This window comes from Microcaecilia unicolor, chromosome 5, assembly GCF_901765095.1.
Source record: "Microcaecilia unicolor chromosome 5, aMicUni1.1, whole genome shotgun sequence".
Classification (NCBI taxonomy): Eukaryota; Metazoa; Chordata; class Amphibia; order Gymnophiona; family Siphonopidae; genus Microcaecilia; species Microcaecilia unicolor.
Window position 1 is genome coordinate 133,133,680 of NC_044035.1, and position 21,452 is coordinate 133,155,131.

Below are 21,452 nucleotides of genomic sequence, written 5' to 3' on the forward strand. Positions count from 1 at the left end.
ACAAAGTCAGTGCCTCTCTCAATTGTTTTGATAAATTCTGCGGTTTGAATTCAGATATATGATGTTGTTCCAATAAGTCCAGATCTTGCAAAATGCACTTCTGAAATGCTAGGATAGATGGATCCAGATTCTCATATGGCATCCAATTAGATGTCGGTTGAACAATCGAGACGTCCAGACCCATTGAATGATCTTGGAAAAACTTCTTTTCAGCATACCTCTTCCCTGAAGAAGAATATCGAAACCTGGCCATGTCGGCAGAGGTTTGCTCTGGGAGAAAAATGCTGCTGAATTGCAACTATAAAGCTAAGTTTTAAAATTTTGACTATAAGGAAGAATTGAATATAGAATATAGAATTATTCAGAAGCACACATACTTATATAAATATAATTAAAAAAAGGAATTAAATAATAGAAAAAACATTTCAATACGGGTGGATCAATGAGGATGTATGTGACGCCGATGTACGGAAACAGCTGTTCCGAATGGCGGGAAGGTTTAAATCTGAAGATCCCCGTTTTGAAAGAAAAAATGAAAAAGTTGTGTTGATTTGAAGCATTGGGACACTATTATATAAATATTTCAAATTGGAAGTGTTTGGGAGGATTGTGATTACATTTGAATTAAGTCCCCACACTTGGAAGATACAGGTCTACTTAATTTCATATTTACAGAATAGCATGTAGCTGGAATATTTACACACTCATGTGTTCACATATGTGCATAAATGACTAGAATAATGGCATTTCTGTATGTACATGCAGCCTAACTATAGGCAACTCGTTATAGAATTACCTCCATTATGCATACACCAGTGGCCACACAGAATTGTAGAATTAATCAAAGAAGGGTTAGTAGATGACGGCAGAGAAAGACCTGTACGGTCCATCCAGTCTGCCCAACAAGATAAACTCATATGCGCTACGTTTTGTGTATACCTGACTTTGGTTTGTATCTGCCATTTTCAGGGCACAGACCGTAGAAGTCTGCCCAGCACTAGCCCCGCCTCCCAACCACTAGCCCCCCACCCCCCCCCCCGGCTCTGCCATCCAATCTCCGCTAAGCTTCTGAGGATCCATTCCTTCTGAACAGGATTCCTTTATGTTTATCCCATGCATTTTTGAATTCCATTACCGTTTTCATCTCCGCCACCTCCCGCGGGAGGGCATTCCAAGCATCCACTACTCTCTCCATGAAAAAATACTTCCTGACATTTTTCTTGAGTCTGCCCCCCTTCAATCTCATTTCATGTCCTCTAGTTCTACAGCCTTCCCATCTCCGGAAAAGGTTCGTTTGCGGATTAATACCTTTCAAATATTTGAACGTCTGTATCATACCACCCCTGTTTCTCCTTTCCTCCAGGGTTGATATTCAAAGCAATTTAACTGGGCAGGAGAGGCTCCTGGCCAGTTAAATTGCCTTTGTGGGGCTATCTGCCATTGCTTACTGGCACTTAACCAGATAGTGTTACTGAATATCCCTTCTAACTGTGCAAGCGAAAACCAGCTATGCTGTGGGCAGCCTGGGGATGGAGTTTGCACTTATGGGGTTAAGTGCCCATATTCGGCATTTAACCTAATAAGGAACTGGACAAATTGGACCACATAAAACACAGTCCTATCTTTGTCTGGTTTCACCTATTCAGTTGAAGGGCTGGATATTGGCTTTAACCAGATAAGTCATCTGTCTGCACATATCCGGATATTCAGTGCCAGTGCCTGGATGTGGCCTGGCATTGAATACTGGGGCATAAAGCTAGCAACGGCTAGAAATGCTCACCACTGTTGTCTGAATATGTAGCCCAGAATGTCTGTCTGCTTATTTCTTTCATACCTATACAATTTGCTTTCATTTACTCTATGATGTTTGATTTCCAGTATACAGCAATCATTCGAGGCTGCTTGTGTGTTTAATGTTCAGCAAAGCTAGGGTTTAGTTAGTTTGCTTCTATTTAACATGTTACAAGAACATTTAGGACAATATCAGAAAAGGCCTGATGACAGCACAGTGGCTTGCGGCTACTGTGTAAAGCAGAATGGAAGCAGAACCAACAGAGCTTTCTCAGGCTTCTAGCTTCTGGATAGCCTAATATTGTGTGTATTTGACACATTCCACTTAATTCTAAGGTGATTTACTCCTTATTAAAAGAAAATAAAATACTGGGATTTAAAGACAAAATAAGTCCTTATTCTGCTGTCCAGTGGCCTGGAACAATATTTTCACATTCATATACAGTGAGTTCAGTCAATTACTGTGCTGGAGCGGACACAACAGCTTCTGTTCTTCAGGGTAGTCAAAATTGTTCTTAATGGTCCCCTTTTTTCTTGAGGGGATTGTTTTATGATGGTTTCCTTAGGGTCTTCAGCACTGCCTGTTTGTTCTATTTGAATCTCAAGATGCTTTTGAATGGCCAAGCCAAGGACTTCAGGATCCACAGAAGCCCCATAGACTTCCCATGTCATCCCCTCTTCATCCCATCTGACTTCATGCACTGGAGATGGAGGATGCTGCAGCCTAATGTCAAAACAAACTTCTGGGAACATATGAGTACACTCTTCTGCTAGGAAATTCGGGCTAGTGACTACTGACTTGTTTTCCATGGTTGTAACTGTTTGAACCTCTGCATCTTTATGCTCCATTGGAAGCTGCAGCTCTGTGGTCATAGTCCATATGTCTTTTGTATTTGGGCCTATATCCTTGTATGACTGTTCATTCAGCATGGTATGAGAAGCTTTTATTGGTTTCTCGCTTATGTTCAGTTCAGGACTGATGCAACATGAGTCTTGTAAATGGAGCAGAGGTGACTGATTTCGTGGAACGGAGCCACATTTCATGAGCCACTTAGCATCCAGCCCTGATTCACTAACTGATGATGCTAATTTTGGAAAGGTCGTGACATTTGAACTGGGTAATGGAGGATTATATCCTGGAGTAAATTGTTCCTCTTCAGACATTGCAGCAGAGCAGACTAATCTTGGGGATAGTGGAATAGCTGAGATTGGCAACGAATGACAGTACGCTGGAACAGTGCCATCAGTCTTCAGACCATGCTCAAACCTTGTACCACCATGCACCGCACAACTATTGGAAAGCGTCACTGTTGCCGGTGAGTGCATGGCGCATGAGATGATGAGACAAGAAGCATCAAGTTGAGTAGGATCAGGCATATGATTGTTCATTTTCAAGTTATCTGGAAAGCCATTTGCAGATAACTGGTTAATTTCACTATGATGAAGTGTTTCAGGTGCTGTATAAGCATTAATGGTATGCTGAATAGCCCCATTGTTCAATCCAGTTAGAGAAATGTTTTGATCCCTAGTTGACGTAAGGAGGTTGGCCATGTTCTTCTGATAACTGGAAAAAGTCTGATCATTTCTTTTGTTATACCACTGTCCTTGAAGCAACACTGCATTTGCTACTCTGTCATCAGCGGTATTGGAAGGACATAGGATGGAATAAGTGGCACTGCTATTTATGTGTTTACGTTCCGGGCAACCACAAAATAAATCAGAATGACTTTTCTTAACCACAGCTTCTGTTTCTTTTATAGTCTCCCTGCTGTGGGCTTTACTCATTAAGCCTGGACTGGCACCTGAAGACACATTGTTAATGGTGCTTCTTTGGTCCTGAATCCTTAGATCTTTTCCCTCACCAAATGGTGTGAGTTGATCAACTGTTAAATAGCAGTTTGGTGCTACAGTTCTGCTCTGTACATTTTCCATGAGTAACTGATCACCTGGCAGTCTGACAGGCCAATAACTAGCCACACCTCTGTTTTGTGCCAGGGCCCATTCAGAATGAGGTGACCACTTGGCAGGCTTATCACTCCCCTGTGAATGGTATATAGTGCTGCTGAGGCTCTTTCGGAGCTCCTGCTGGCTGGTTTGTCTCTCCTCAAGACTCATCTGCCTGCTGAACAGCAAGTTGGAGGAACTCTTTGATAGGGGATGATGGCTGAGGTTTGGACAATGATGGCAAACAGAATCTGAGGTTTCCGGAAAGGCATGAGTTGAAAGTTGATGATGGTTCACTGCCATGACAAGTGATATACAGCACCTGCAGGAGAAGAGAAGACAGGAGGGTTAAAATATACACAATTTGTTAAATTAAACTTTTTTTAAAAATGCCTCATTTTGTGTCTGATAAAAGTTGTTGCATAAAAATAAATACTCAGACTTTTAGGTTGCATGTCTGCATCAGCTTCTTGAATTTCTAGTTCAGTTTTAATCTTTACTGCAAAGAGTGATGGAATATTTGTTTTGTATGGATGTATGATGGAGTTTATGCACCTACAAAGAAGCATCAGCCAGAACGCCAGAGAAATAAAGGTGAGAAGTCAAGCCTTACAAATGAAGATGAACAGCTGGCAATAAAATTGCACTAAGGTAAGGGACAAAAACTGGTTCCTTGGAGAGGAACCAAGCTCTACCCAAACCAACCATATCCTTCTGGATTTCTAAGAAGAAATGCACTGGCAACAAGAGAAGAAGGAAGCAACAGTCAGCATCTGCTGGGTAATTTTCAAAATTCGAGGCCAATCAGAGCCCAGGACAGTCAGGTTTAAAATAAAAACTGGTTACATCGCTACAGACACTTCCTATTATTTGTGTGCCAAATAAAGACAAGTCAGTCCTCTGTAACAGCTTTAAGCATAAATAAGCACCATCTGCTGGCCAAATAGGAGACATACACTTCAAACAAAATGCAGGAAAATATCTTCACAAATACATTTAATGGTGTGTGTGCAGGAGTTTAAGTGCACACTTATATGAGTGAGTGAGTGTGAGTGTGTGTGTTCCCCCCAGAGGCAAAGAGGCTTATGGACAAATTTCTATGCAGATCTGATGGAGAAATGGCAGCAATAATGGCAAAAAAAGAGAAAGATAAGATGAAAGTTCCAGGGCACTCAGAGTCCAAGATGGCTGACACAGCGATGGAGTAGCCTGCAATGCATGAGGACCCTATTTAAAAAACTATCTGAAGCGGTATTTGTTTTGGACCAGAAATGTACTTCTATTGATGACAATCTTTAATCACTGTCACAGTTGGTGGCAGGGTTCACTGGGCAAGTAACGGGGCTCAAGTACAAGATGGGAGAAATGGAGGACACTGTGCATACTACATAAAAGGAAATATTAAAGCTGCGCAAATTGGTCTCTGGATATAAGGATAAGTTGGACAACCTATGTCTGAAAGGAAATGGCCCTGAATACCTGAAGAATAGGATGATCCTCTACACACCACCAAGGACTCTAAGGTCCTCTCAAGGACTATCACTAACTACACCCTCTCCAAAAGACATTACACGATGTGATACCCGCAAGCAAGCCTTCTCCGGAGTAGCCCCCACACTCAGCAATGCACTGCCTGAAAGGCTCCGCTTAACACAAGACTATCTCTATTTCGGGAAGCAGGTGAAAGCTTGGCTCTTCAACTAGGCCTTTAATGGAAGAAGTAACTAACTTGTTAGTCTCACTCACACACACAAGGAGTGACATGGGCTGCACATACTGCAGCAGGACATGTTTATCCACTCCTACCCTAGCTGAGATAATATTTAACCATCTCTCTGACCTCATGTGCAACTTTCTTTAAATTAGTCACCTTACTTTCTAACTCTTCTTACTCTCTTAGCTATCTATATGGTCCATCTTTGCTTTACCCTTCACTATCAATTAAAATGTTCTATTACGTATTGTGTAGACATTATATGTAGTATATTATCCAGCTTATTTTCGAAAGAGAAAGACGCCCATATTTCGACCCAAATTGGGAGATGGGCGCCTTTCTCCCGTGTGCGACCAAATCGGTATAATCAAAAGCCAATTTTGGTCGTCTTCAACTGCACTCCATCGCAGGAACGAACAAAGTTGACGGGGGCGTGTCGGAGGCGTGGCGAAGGCGTGACTGGGGCCTGGTTATCGGCTGAGGAGAGATGGGCGTCTTTAGCTGATAATCGAAACAAGAAGGGCGTTTTGGACGAGAATTTGGTCTGCTTTATTTGAACCCTTTTTTTTCAGGTCCAAGTCCCAAAAAAGTGCCTCAACTGACCACCGGAGGGAATCGGGGATCACCTCACCTGACTCCCCCAGTGGTCACTATCCCCCTCCCACCAAAAAAACCTAGTGGATTCCTGTCAGCGAGATGAATGCCCCTGCATAAGTTTGTTTAAACTGGATTGTTCCTGATGAAACCCAGAAGTGGGAGAAACGATAAGGGCCCCGTTGAACACAATTAAGCAGTTGGAATGAGGGGTGACTAAGCCAGCTGAGAAAAGCTAAGTTATTTTATGCTATAGCTGTGCTTTTGGAAATATTTGATTCTCAGTGATAATGTTTGCACTATGAGAAAGTTTTGATTGTAAGCATGTGAGATTAATTTCCTTACCCAATGAAAGAGATCAGACCACGGACACCAAAATCTAATATAGATAACGGGTCTTGTTGGTCAGACCTTGGTCAATACCTTGGTTTCTGAGGGTAATCTTCATGTTTTCAAGTATTGTATGCCTTTTTATGACCTTTTGGGATTGAATTTGGCTGTTGTTCAGTTGTTTTGTATGTTTACCTATCTTTGATCAACAGCTCATACTGTTACTCATTTGTTAGCTTATCCCAAAAAAGTGCCCCAACTGACCAGATGACCACTGGAGGGAATCGAGGATCACCTCACCTGACTCCCCCAGTGGTCACTAACCCCCTCCCACCAAAAAAACCCCACTTTAAAACCTTTTTTTTCCAGCCTCTATGCCAGCCTCAAATGCCATACCCAACTCCATGACAAAAGAATGTGTTCTATCCTGTGACAGCCTTTCCCTGGTTCTTATGTGGCTCTCGGGTGAGTGTGACACCTTTTCTGTTATGCGCACTGCAGAGTCACATCAGCAATGCATTGTGGTGGGTGTAGGGTATTGGGCTCCGTGATTCCAGTAGCTTGTGTTAAATGCTCACGATGTTGGTAGTTGGTAGGCTCTACTCCCATGGTGCTTTTCCCCCTGCTTACTGGGTCAGAGTGTGCCCTGTTTTGTTTCCGGTAGTCCATGAGGTAGTGGCCATTTTTGTAAAACAGTTTTAGATCCCTTTCATGTGTTAGCCACGTTAGAGAACTTAGTTCTTTTCTTGAATGTTGCTGAAAGAGGGCATTGTACAGCATTCTGCCAGCTCGGACCTACTGCTAATCTCAGTACCAGGAAGACTCTTTGCCAGTGGGGCACAACCTCTGATCTGCAGTTAACTGTGAGTAAACGTGCTTATTCAAAGAAAGGACTTATTCAAAGAGATTAGTCTTCAGGTGTCAACTGGTGTGCCAAGGTTATACAGCAGCAACAAGTCCTAGAGGCCTGCGTGTATGACGGTCCCTGGAGCACTTTTAGTGGGTACCGCAGTGCACTTCAGGCAGGCGGAACCAGGCCCACCTCCCCGACCTGTAACACTTGTGCTGGTAAATGGGAGGCCTCCAAAACCCACTGTACCCACATGTAGGTGCCCCATTCACCCCTAAGAGCTATGGTAGTATTGTGCATTTGTGGGTATTGGGTTTTGGGGGAGGGGGGTTGGGGGCTCAGCACCCATGGTAAGGGAGCTATGCATGTGGGAGCATTTTCTGAAGTCCACCGCACTGACCTCTAGGGTGTCCAGTTGGTGTCCTGGCATGTCAGGGGGGTGAGTGTACTATGAATCCTGGCCCCTCCGACGACCAAATGGCTTGGATTAGGACGTTTATTTTCCATTATAGCTAAAAAAAAACAAACACCCAGCTCACAAACGACTAAATCCATGGCATTTTGGTCCGTACAAACCGTATTTTCGAAACGAAAGATGGACGCCCATTTTTTTGAAAATACGTCTGTCCCACCCCTTCACGAACCCGTTCTCGGACATAGACGCCCATGGAGATGGGCGTTCGCGTTCAATTATGCCTCTCCACGCCATACTTTGTATCGTTATTTGAATATTTTTACTGCTGTAATTGCCTATTGCTCATGTTTGATCTTTTCTTACTGTATACCGCCTTGAGTGAGTTCCTTCAAAAAGGCGGTAAATAAATCCTAACAAATAAAATAAATAAATAAACCTACAAAATAGGTTGTGATGAAATAATATTAGACTCATTGGATTCTCAGAGACCTTTAAAGAGGCAGAATTGAGAGAATTTTTAGAAACACATCTCATGGCTGAACTTTTGGTGGGTGCACTGTATGGCCAGGTGAGACTCAAAAGGGTCTACCACATAGGCTGGCCACAAGAAGGAGGGATGAGACCCCAGGTCATAATAGCTAAAATTCTTAACTATGCCTATAAAGAATGGATTTTTTGTGCTTTCCGGCAAAAAAAAAAAAAAGGAGCTGAGCTATCTGAATCATCACGTATTGATGTTGCAGGATTCCGCCAGAGTAGCAACTCTTTATAGAGGATTTGCTGTGGTTTGTAAGACATTAGCTGAGTACAATGTCCACTTCACCCTGCAATTGCAATGTCCTGCAAGGTAGACATTCCGTGTTTTCTACATGTGATCCTGCTTTCCCACTGCAACTTGGCTCTCCTTAATCATAAGCCATGCAGTGCCAGAAGTTCAGGTGAGACTAACCAAAATTTCTGGCATCATGTGGTTCAAGCTTGCAGAGATTCAAGTAGTGGTGGGGAAGCAGGAATCCCACTGTTTCTTCTGCAGCTAAAACCAGGTGAGGGAAAAAAAACCTGGGTGAAACTTAGAGGGTTTACATGAGCAAGAGAGAATGGGTGAAGAGGGTTACATGAAGCAGAGAGACTGGGTGAAGCAGGGGCATAGCCAGGCCTTACGGTGGGAGGGGGGCAGTACCGGAGGTTGGGGGCACATTTTGAGTGCTGCCCTGCTGCCACCCCCCCACCGCCACGCCTTGCTTCGCTTCGCCTCACCTCCCCCCCGCCACCGCCTTATGCCTCCTCGCACCCCCTCGCTGCGCAAATACCTTTGCTGGTAGGGGTCCCCAACCCCCGCCAGCCAAAGCCTTCTTCAGCGCCATCTCCGGTCTCAGTTTCATGTAAAGGAGCGTCAGCGTGCACAGGACAGGAAGAGCAAGAAGAGCAGGGCAGGAATGCGGCTGTGCCAGAGACGGCGCTGAAGAAGACTTCGGCTGGCAGGGGTTGGGGACCCTTGCCAGCCAAACCAGGGGCCCAGACATAATTTGCGAGGCCCAGGCCCCCGTGGCCCCCCATAGCTATGCCCCTGGGGTGAAGGTTGGGAGAGGGGGGTCATATGGGCAAGAGAGACTGGGTGAAGGCTGGGAAGGGGATAATTCACAGTTGTATTTTGCCAATATTTGATGAAACATGGGGCAAAATATGATGGTGTGTGTTTTGGCCCTCTGAATGTTACAAAAGATAAAATGTGCCCCCCCCCCTCCTATAGCAAAGGGCTGGACAAGCTTAGACTAAAGTAAAAGAAAAGATGATGGTACAGACTGGCTCCTATTATTTCCCAGTGGAAGAAAATAAAAATAAAAATGACATTTTTTCTGACATAAGAAAAAAAAATAGGAGCTATGTGGATAAAGGGAATGGCACTTGGTTTATTCCTTGTCTAATAAAGAGTCATTTTATTTGGGTGGAGGCCTCAGACTGATGAATAAAAACATACTTATATGGGTAAATAACTTTTTTGGGGATACTATAAATGAGGAAATTAGAAAAAAACTAAAAGGAGTGTGTGAAGAAACTGTGTTTTAAGCTTGTAAAATGTATTGGATATTTTCCTAACTTAAATATGGCTGAAGTGTATTTCTCCTGTTTGGCCAGCAGATGGTGCATGTTTATGCTTAAAGCTGTTACAGAGGACTGACTTCTCTTACTTTTAGTTGACACACAGGTAATAAGAAGTTCCTGTAGTGATGTAACCAGATTTTAGGTGACTTGTTGACTGGGATCTGATTGGCCCGAAGTTTGGTTGTTGCTTCAGTTTCAGCCCAGGAGAAAGAGAGAGAGAGATTTTTTTTTACTGAAGTTCTGTGAACAGATATATGTCCTGATCTCCCCAGGTACTTTCTAGGAAGTATGCAAGTGTTTAATTAGTGTTATAATTGATCCATATTTCAGTTACCTGTTATTGTTTGCCAATTGCACTATTTTGTTCCACTGTTCAATATTTTTTAAGAGAATAAACATAATTGTTTATTTGCCGTGTTTGTGTGGACTGATAAAGAATCCTGGTGGTTTGTGTGTTGGGTCTGTGAGTGCTTTCTGGGAACTGTGGGACCACTGGGAGTGTGGCTCCAGTAACCTAGAAATCACTGCGGGTAATTGGAGAGCGGGAGACTTGACCAGAGGTGGTTGTGACCCAGTCGGAGGGAGGAGGGTGCTAATGTAGCACACAAGTGGCAGGTGCAGACGGACCTGAGCTGTGCTGGAGATAGACCCTCTAAGTAGCTGCGGGGTAACCCTAGGCAGGTGGCTAGGCATTTCATGACAGAGTGGTTCCAGGATTATCTCATGCCTTAAAATAGGTTGAAAGAAGACCAAATGACTGCCAGTGTAGTTTAATGGTGAGGTGCAAGAGTGAAAGCCAAAAGGGCATCTTTCAGGAAGTGGAGAGCAGACCCAAATGAGGGAATAGACTTGAGCATAAGCAATGGCAAGTTAGACGTAAATCAGTAATAAGGCAGACCAGAGGTAAATTTGAAAAGCTTGTTGTAGAGGGAAAATTAATAAAATATTTTTCAAGTTTATTTGAAGCAAAAAGCCCATGATTGAGTCAGTTCATTTATCATGTAGCCAAATCTCACCCCTCCATCTTTATCCTTTATTTCTTCCTCTCAATCATCCATCTACTCCAGCTCTTGTGACTTTTCACTTTCACTTGTTCTCTTTTTCCCTTGTCTTCCCACATTTAACCCATTCCATCCCTTTCCTCTTATTCCCCTTTCCTCATTTAATTTTCAAGCAAGCAAAATAGTGGGAATTACCATGGCAATGAAACAAGATAAGTCTTTATTATATTCACTTCAAATTAGCACAACCAAAATAATAGACAAACATTCACTGAAGCGTGAACCCTACATGGTCCATGTTTTGGCCAAAAGCCTTCATCAGGAATCCGGACATGCAGCCAATCTTAAGACTAGCAGCAGAGGTGAATCTTGGCACAAATCCAGTATAACTGTACAGCAATCCAAATCGTGAACACACCAGATCAAGGGGTAAAAGTTCTGAGCATGTGCAGAAGTGCTGGCTTCCATGGCTGAAGTACCCCGCCAGCTTCCTCGCTGCTAAGCCAGCAAGTACGGAGGCTCAGTCAGCGAATGTCTTCAGTGGCAGAGCCTGGCCATCCCAGCCAGCAAAGGTATGAGTTGGGGGGTGGGGGGGGGGGGGGGGGGGAAAGAAGAGCTGAGAGGAAATTCTTGGTCCCTCCTGTCCATCCCTGGTCCCCTCTCAAAAAATTGAACTTCTGGCTATGCCTCTGACTTATGCCTTTCCAGTAGGAGTTCAAGACAAGTTACATTCAAGTATAATAGGTATTTTCCTGTCTCTGGAGGGCTTACAGTCTAACTGGTCTATTTTCAGCCTGTAGCAATCAGCATTCAGCAATTTTTAAACTACCGGCCACTGTGGGGTGATTTGGACACAGATATTCAATGCCAGGTCATGTCCATCAGAAGTTATCCAGGTACTGCCAATATTCAGTGCCGGTAACTATCCAGGCCGGTTAGAACTACTATTTATGTGGTCCAGTTTGCATGAATAATTATTCAAGCGCTAGCAGTGACTATCAGGAGGGCCCAGATAATTTCTAGCTCCACGTTTGCTCCACTTGACTGACCCGGCATTAACTCGATAGTGTCAGGGTGGTCTGTACAGCAATTTAGCAAGTACTGCTGAATATCTTCAGTGGACCCAGTCTACAGAGTTAACCATGCAGTAGCCACTCCATTCTGGTTAACTCCCATCAAATATTGACCAGTACGAGCCGCGGTGGGATTTGAAACTTGCATCTCTGGTTCTTAGCCCACTGCTGTACTAGGCTATTTTTCCACTTATACAACCTTAGAACTCATGGCTCTGAAAACCAGTAGAGGCCAGATTTGATTAAGCTGGAAATCCAAAGCATCATGGGGAAACTGCAGAGCCAAAAATGCAGAGATGCTTGGTTAAGTTAAGAAATACAAGTAAAGCAAACCCCACAGACTCTGGTATGTGGCACATGTGTGTACTGACACATAGTTTTAAGCATTAAGCAGAACAAGAAAGAGATGGAAAAAAGGATTGAAGAGAGGACCGGTGATGACACATGATGTGAAACACCCCTGGCAGGAGGAGGAAAAAACAAACAAACCATGCCAAGTTCAAGCATTTCCCTAGTGGTGGCACACAGCCAGAAAGACACACAGGGACTCATTTTCAAAGCTATACACAGTAATCCCATTACATGCCTGGAAGTCCTAAGTGTGAATACCCCGGGACCCTGTGCAAGAGAAAGTCATGTCCCCTATGAAATGTGAGATGCTGCAGCATTTAAACAGTTTGTCATTGCAGCCCAAAGCTGTGTTGCTGACTTAGGCAGACCAGGGGAATTGTGGAGGAAATGAAATGTTTCAGAGTTAGAAATAAAGACACATTAAACCCCGGATTCTATATAGCGCCACTTAAGTTGCACACGCAAATCCGGCCATATTCTGGATTTGCACACACAGCTTGATTAGTTAACAAGCCAATCAGTGCAGATAATTGCCACTTAACAAGCAATTTTTGATTACTGGCATTAATTAGAATTTGTGGAGGAGTGGCCTAGTGGTTAGGGTGGTGGACTTTGGTCCTGGGAAACTGAGGAACTGAGTTCGATTCCCGGCACAGGCTGCTCCTTGTGACTCTGGGCCAGTGGCGTAGCTACGTGGGGCCTGAGGGGGCCGGGGCCCCCGCAGATTCACCCCAGGACTCCCCTCCCGGCGAACCCGCCGCCGCCTACCTTTACTTTTGCTGGCGGGGGATCCCACTCCCCGCCAGCCGACGTCTTCTCAGTCCTTCCTGCTCTTCAATTTGTTTGCTGACGTCCTGCACGTAATTGTATGTGCAGGACGTCAGACTCAGAGAACAGTTCTGTTCTCTGAGTCTGACGTCCTGCACGTACAACGTGCAGGACGTCAGCAAACAAATTGAAGAGCAGGAAGCGACTGAGAAGAAGACGTCGGCTGGCGGGGAGTGGGATCCCCCGCCAGCAAAAGTAAAGGTAGGCTGCGGCGGCGGCGGGTTCGCGGCGGGAGGGGGGCGGCAATGTCGGCGGTGGGGGGGGGCGGCGCCGGGGGGAGGGCTAAAATGTGCCCCCTCCCCCACGGAAGGCTGGCTACGCCCCTGCTCTGGGCAAGTCACTTAACCCTCCATTGCCTGCCGCATTGAGCCTGCCATGAGTGGGAAAGCGCGGGGAACAAATGTAACAAAAAAAAGTGTCTAAACGTATTCTATAATGTAAGGCAAGTAAATTCTAAGTCGTAGTGTTGAAAAGGGGGTGTGGCTATGGGCATGTCATGGGCGTTTCTCAAATCTATGCGCATTATTACAGAATACATCCAATCCGTGCCTAATTTAGGTGTTGGAATTTACACCACGTTTTACTTGGCATAACTGCCCAAGACTAAATTTAGTTGCGCGGACAGGTGCTTGGCATATTCTGCAATCTGCATGGAAATTTAGTCGTATTCTATAAAGTACACCTAAAATTAGATGTACTTTATAGAATACACCTAGTTGTATTTTTTCCGGCACGCATTTTTCAGGCACCATATATAGAATCTAGCCCTAAATGCAGCTGGTGCACAGGAACCATGTTGTATTACAATTACAGATTAATGGTGACAACAAGGAAGTAGAAGAACAGATGTGATAATGAGCCATGGCCACTGTGAGTGTAGACAGGGCTTTTCTGCCTGTCTGGCTTCGGTGGGCTATTATCCAACATGGCAGGCATACTTGGTACCGTTGTAATGGTATCAGTTTAAATTATCAGGATTATTGATTATGCTGAATCAGATATACCAATATAAAAATGCAGCTTTTAAAAGATGTATTGAAACTGCATTTCAATGCCTTCTTTCCCCTTTTCCCTGGGAATTTCTGGTAGCAGGGCTAGTCAATTACAAACACTTAACAGAGACAAAAGGTAGCTTTCTTATCCTCCCATCTGAAACAAAGCATGACTAGGTGGATACCTGAAGGCTCATCAGGACATCTCCGAAAACCAAGACCCAAGAGACAGAAAGTCTGGAGAACCCATTGAAGACAAAGACTTCAGACGAAAAGCATAAACAAAACATTTGCCTGTCATCAGAGGTATACCTGCCCCCTCCCATCAGCTATCAGACAAATGGACGCCAGGACATCTGCAGAAAGGAAAGACTTATAATGTGATCATGTGAACAGACTACAATAACCACAATGCCTTGCAAGTTAACCAGTGCAAACCAGGAAGCAGGTGCTGGGACTCTGTGATCATATCCTCCTGCAAGCTTGCAAGATATAAAAGATACAAGCTGTTCTAGACAGGCAGATTCTCTCTTCAGCTGCAACTCAGATCCAATCTCTGCAGAAGCCCTGCTCCCTGCTCCTGTGACCACATGGCTCATCACTCTGCTGAACAATAGAACTTTTCCAAAAGACTTTCTCTCTCTCAGCTTCAATAATCCTACAACAAAGACTGTTCTGTAAGTTATAACTTTTGATCTAGATTTGCGACCTTATTTAAGTACAGATTATCTGTAAAGATCTCTTAAAAGAACTATCTCTCGTTTATATGATTGCATTAATCATATTGTAACTTAATAAACCTTTTGAATCTAAATATATAGTGTTCTTGTCCTTTAAACCTGGTAATGCAGGTTAATGCAATCCAATAAATACACTTAATTCCTTTTATTCTTGAATCGTTCTTACCTTATAGGTAAGTGGTGGAGAAACATTAGTGAGTGCTCTAGCTATCCCCAAGTATAAATTAATTCCTTGTAACACCGTGCTTCTAACAGGTGTGCTCACTGGCTCAGGATTCTCATCACTGCTGCTCCTTGGAGCTCCTCTTCATGCTTTGGGATGTACTGGAGCAGGAGGGCATGCTTAGTCTTTCAGTCAAGTCATGTGTGTGTGCTGTCTTTGTGGAGCTGGCTGCTCAGCCACTCACAGGCCCACATGATTTTGATGATAGAAAAGTCCTTCAACGTCTGTTGGATATGAACCTGGTGCAAACTTTAGCACATACATACCTAACTGCCAACAGTTTGTATTATCTCCTAACAATGGTTTCATATAGACTAAGTCCCCAGTATTCAACTAAGGCAAATCTCTTGCAAATATGTCATATTAACTTTTTTTTTTTATTTGTACCCCGCACTTGACACAAGAGGCAAGTTTTTCTGATGCATCTAGTATCACAGAGAACTCAAGTAGCTCGCTGGCTATTAGCAGTGATCTCTTCGGTCTCCTTGACATCAGACACCCTACGTTAGCGTAGCTTTCCATAGGTCTTCATGGCAGATTCAGTTTTGCCATTCATTTGTTGGTGTCTTGGTGATGTAGTAACATGTTTAAAACCCCACTCAACAGAAAACTGTTTACATTGTATGCAAGTAAATTGAGAACCATTATTTGAGATTACTTGATCAAGCTGGCCATAACGTGTGAACCGTTCAATGCAAAGCTTGATTGTGACTTCAATTTCCCAGAAGTCTCACTAGTGATCCATTATCAACAGGAATGCTTTCCCAGCAAAATTAATTCCATGCTGACCAACCTGCAATTTAAACAAACGAGTCCTCAAAACTCAAAGAACAATGGTCTGACCAAATGTGTCAGTCTATCCCCAAAGGGATTCCCAGATTTTATCATTGGCCCCACTAAATTATCTATCTCCAGAAAAAAAGAGAGCAAAAAAAAAAAAAAAAAAAAAAAACGCTCCAAAAATGGAGAAAAAAAGTTGCTAACTAAAAAACTGGAGAAAAATAGCCCAAACCCACACAGTCTGTTTTAGTCATCAAAAAACAAAAATATCCACATCAAATTCCCAAAGTTCCAAGACACACCACTGGTAGTTCATGACTTCTATCAAAATAAAGCCCTACAAGTACTTAGCTTGACTGAAGAGGTATCCTTTCCCGATACCAGATCCTCAAATTGCTACTGTTCCTGTGCATAAAGGACACCCACAAGTGCTGCAGTACGTGAACAAATTCCAGCTGTCCAGAACCCCTTAGCAACTTTTTTCTCCATTTTTGGAGGTTTTTTTTGGTGCTCTCTTTTTTTTCTGGAGATAGATAATCTAGGGGGGCAATGATAATATCTGTGAATCCCTTTGAGGATAGACTGACATATTTGGTCAGACCATTGTTCTTTGAGGCCTCATTTGTTTAAATTGCAGGATGGTCAGCAAGAAATTAATTTTGCTGGATGATGTGGATGTCATCTGCTCAGGGCCGGTTTTAGACATGGTGGAGCCCAGGGCAGAATTTAAGAAGGGGGCCCCCTCATCCTCCTCCCCTGATCTTCCCACCTGTGTTGCTACTAAATGGTCTGGGCAGGTGGAAACAGGAAATTGCATCAAAGGGGGGCGGATTGTAGCCGAGAGGGAAAGCTTTGAGACAGTTGCAGGCAACTTATGAGAATGGCTGCCGTGCTGGGGACCCTCTGAGAAGGGAAATACATTTTTAAAGAAGATCGGGAAGGAAGGAGAAGACGAACTGTGGTGGGGAGAAGGGGAAGAGATGTGTGGACTGTGGGGTCCCCTGGAGCTGTGGGGCCCAGAGCAGCTGCTCTGTTCCCCTCGCCCAACTCTGACCCTTCATCTGCTATTGATTCAATGCCACTGAGCCCAGCCAAAAATGTGTTCTTCCGCTCATACATCTTTGTTTCCACAGAGTTCCAAATAGTAGTTTGAGCCAACTTTTCATGTCCCCTATAAGGTCTAAGATGTGCTCATGAGACTGCTTTTGTTATTTAACTTACACTAAAGGAATGCATCACATGCATCAAAAAGTTTGAACAAGCATGCTTTGGGCAGCGTGTGTAAGACATCATTGGGTATTGACATGATATAATGAGATGTCCTCACTGCAAGGTTTAGAAACATTGGATCAACACAAATTCTCTGCTTCTTACACTTTTTTTTCTTTGCTATAACCATATTGCTGATCTAGTTAGTTGGTTTCATCACAGGTACAATATGACCATCTCTTCATGCTTTTCTAACTGGCAGATGGAGTTCAAACTAGATTTCTCCTGGAACAGACTCCTCTGGACCATGAAAGACATCGTCATAGGTACTACCTAGTTATTGTCTTGACAGCAATCTGGTGCACTGATGATTTATGCAGTTCAGCTCTGCAGGAAAGGTGAACTCAATCAACCCAAGGCACTCACATATTGAACTGGACAGCAGTAGTTTCTGACTGCTTTTACAAATTCAAGGTTATGAGTTGCATCCACCTCTGCTGCATTGTATTTGAAAATACCCCATGGATAGCAGGAGCTCCCCGAATGTAGCTTGGCTGCGCCGCTGCAGGGATGCCCTTGGTGCCAACCTCATTTTGTCTTTCAAACACATGCCATTACAAGCTGCTTCAGAGTTCAGCTGACAAGGTTGTACTATATTATTTCTTCTGAGGTTCACAAACAATTTTTGTCCTTTTGTTTTCACAGCGCCAGGGCCTTCTTTTGAGAAAATTACCTCAGTACTGAGCAAATCTGCACCATCTGACTCTAGTATCTCTTCCAACTTATGCAGACTACTTACCATGTTTTGCTTCCTGTTTGATAGGTACACCCTTGCAAAATCAATTGGGCCACTACAACGCAAACATGTTTTTTTCCATATGCTGGACAGTTTTCTTTCACTCGCCTGTGCACATTGCCACGGTGTTTACATGCTGCAGATTTGGTTGAAGGTGGGCTATTCTGATGTTATTCATTGCAATAGCCATGCACACTGCCCTGATGCTTATCTGTTGCATTAACACTGTTATCCTGCTGGATCTCAGTTGCAAATCAGTGCATTCTGTGGTACAAAATGTTTCAATGGCTGTACTCAGAGTCAAGTCTCATTCTCTTAGGAGATGCTGATGCAATGCCACGAACTATTTTATTCCAAATAAGTTCATATTTCAGTGGGCTGTACTCACATGTCGCTGCTCTCTCTCTCTACCTATCTCTCTCAAATATGTGACAAAACTGTGAACTGATTTGCCCTCCTCTAGTCTGCAGCTGCTAAACATGTATCTTTCATATACTACATCAGTGATTCTCAACCTTTCTTCTGTTGTGACACACCAGATAGCGTTCATGTATGTGACACACTGAACACTAAAATTCACAGCTGAAGAAATCACGCCTAAATATGCCATTGTTTGACTGTAAGTTTAGTATGAATTTGCCTACTCCGTATCAAAAAACTGTATGCAACACATCAGTCCTAGATGTTTTCACTTGTCATACAACAAAACAAATATATATTCAAATTCTGGTGTCACTTCAGTAACAGCATCACAAAATCCCTCCACTTCCAGATACTGTGAAGAAACATAAAAACCTGCAAATATGCTACTCAGAAACTATGTAGTAAACAGAACCTGTGGACAGCAGACCTGCAACATTTTCAGTTGGGTCTGGAGCAGCGGTTATTATTGGGTGGAGGTAGTGGGGAAGCAGAAATAGGGACCAATTACGGGAATTTTAAGAACCTGACTCTCAAGATTGCTGGTCTCCCCAGCTTGCAGGTACACACTGGTTGAAAACCACCGTACTGCATATTTGTTGTGTTTGAAATAGGCATCTAAAACATCCTGGATAACTTTTGTTATCCTTCCTCTATGAAGCTCAATTGTGCTTATAAACAGTGCAGCGTTCAGCTCCCATCACCCTTCTCAACATAGCTGTCTGCACCTCAGCTGGTTTCTCACATAAACTCTGCTCTGAAATTTTCCCAGTTGAAACTTAAGTCACCGCTAACCTTCATACTCTCTGGGGGTGGAATGCCGTGAGCAGCTGCAAAGATGATGTAATGATTATGTACAGAACTGCATCAAGGGAGAGCATGTGTAACTTAGGCTGATCAACATCACTGCAGGTCTTGCTTTGCACTCAGTTTTGTAGCCTTGCACTCTAGAAAGTCTCTCTGTCGTAGGCAGAAAAACAGTGCAGGTTCCGAGAGAGTTGCGACACCATGTTTCAGAGTCACGGCATACTAAAAGCAGCTGGTGCACAGAAACCATATTTATTGATTTAGATTTTGCTCACACCTTTTTCAGTAGTAGCTCAAAGTGAGTTACATTCTGTACTACAACTAAAGGTTAAGAGTGGCAACTACTAGAAAGCAGGAAAACAGTGAGATATAACAATAAGAGGAGGTGAGGGTATACACGTTAGCAGTATGAAAGACTGTTCCTAAAGGAACCAGCTCTACCTTGAGAAATATCAATAGGAAAGGAGAATAAAGAAGAAGACTATAGGAGGACTGCAAGTGTTACCTCTTACCATAATTATCTTTACTGGAATGTACAAGTGGTGTAAATAGTTGTTGGAGACATTACCCTTGCTATTTGGCTATCCAAGTTCAGTAAGCTCTCCACAATTTTGAGGATATTAAACTAGGCAGATTAATTTATAGACTGTGAGAAGTGTGTACAGAGAGTTGATTCTGTGCTAGCCAGTCTTCTAGCTTTGCTAGCCCTGGCCCTGACCTTCATCTAGTCCATAAAAAAATATACACTTGTGTAGGTCATCTGATGCTTACACCCAACCAAAGGATACATATGAATTAAATACTACTTCATTAGAAGCCTCCTCAAAAAAGCATCAAGGTGAGTTACAATTATCAAATTATAATAAAAACAGAATTTACAAGAAACAAAAAAGTAAAATAATAGAACCTCCCCTTCCCCAGCACCCCTAGAACCAGTGGCAAGAGGTCCTACCCCTTTCTCAAACTCCAAATGCTAGCCTAAAGTGTCATGCTTTAGGGACATTTGTAGAATGAATTCACCCCATTTTGCAGACCACGTTTGTGATATCACAAAAGCACTCTGATCCATTCTGGCAAGGTGGTGGTTACGATTAGAAGAAAAGGGCATTTCATCTCATTGAAAGCTACAGGGAGACCATGCTAGTGTTATGTTACTGGGCCTGCCTTGTGGAATGATCTACCTTTGACAGTGAGAATGATTGAAAAGCTAGACCAGTTTAAAAAAGGCCTTAAAAACTTATTTGTATCAAATTGCGATCAATATGGTCAATTGAAAGGTTAAAGTTACAGAATCATTGGAGACTGTATGTATGATTGTTAACTGCTTACAACTGTAGATTATGCAGTTTATAAGTTTTAATAATAAATAAATATTCAGATTGGATAAGAGTCTAATGAAGAACTCTGTCATGATAATATGTTGGCATCAGCAAGGAAATGTTAGGAATGTCCTTATTGAGGATCATGGCAAAATAACTACTGTATTTGATAATGAGTAATTAAAAGAGAACTAAATGTGATAGACTGCTAGCTAGATGCCAAGGGATGTAATTCATTTAGTCTTGTGCCTCTGAAAAATCACTGTTAATCTTAGTGCTGGCCAACACAGGTGACAACTCCATGACTCTGATGCTGAGTAAAAATATTTCAAGCAAAGTTAGCACGTGACATGACACATAAGCATATTTTCACTGAAATGTAATCACACAACTCTGACATGATTAAATAGCTGTAATTCTTGTCTGGAATCTGGGAGGCTGTGCTGGCATAGGTATGTTTCCCAGTACTAACAATGTTGAAGAATGTTGATTCTATGACTAAGCATTTACAGTGTACAAGAAAGATGACAAAGCAACATTCCTTTCAATGACTTCCTAGTCATCAAAGACACATTAGTGTCTGTTTGGAGTTTTCCACACTTATCTATTAGCATGTGTAAATCAATCATTTCATAATAAAAGAAGCAGTCAAGAAATCTAATGATGCATCACTGTTGGCTGAATGGTTATGAAGGACCTAGGCAAGATCTTCAAGTGCAGAAATGTATCTGTGCATATGCTTCAGCTTGTCCAGACCATGGTATTTTCAATAATGTCACAAGGATGTGAAATTTGGACAGTAAAGAAGAAGCAAGACAGGAAGAAGACTGATACCTATGAATTATGGTGCTAGAGAAGAATACTGCATATATTGTGGACTGCCCGAAGAACAAATCATTTGGTATTGGAGGATTTTAAAACTAAGCTTTCCTTGGAAGCTTGAATGATAAGAATTTGACTTTCATACTTTAGACACATCATACAAAGAGAAAGATCATTAGGCGACCTGTTATAAAATGAGGGGGTTTCAATGTAAGCCCTATAGGGAAAGAATTCAGTGTACATAGATTACATAATCTATCGTACACCATGCTTGGCAAGGTTGAAGGTCAACGCAAAAGAGGAAGACTAGCAAAGTGATGGCTTAATACAATAAGAGCTAAGGATGTCAA

General features: G+C 42.9%; 1 protein-coding gene across 1 annotated transcript in view; it reads right to left on the reverse strand.

The window, feature by feature from the left end:
- Positions 1–1,431: 1,431 nt before the first annotated feature.
- The window catches only part of LOC115471181 (GRIN2-like protein), a 34,974-nt gene continuing 14,953 nt past the window's right edge, over positions 1,432–21,452 (reverse strand). Inside the window, exon 2 of the mRNA XM_030204883.1 lies at positions 1,432–4,057. Coding sequence (XP_030060743.1) covers positions 2,242–4,038 — 1,797 coding nt within the window. The 5' untranslated portion in view covers positions 4,039–4,057 and the 3' untranslated portion in view covers positions 1,432–2,241. The remainder of the gene's footprint in view (positions 4,058–21,452) is intronic.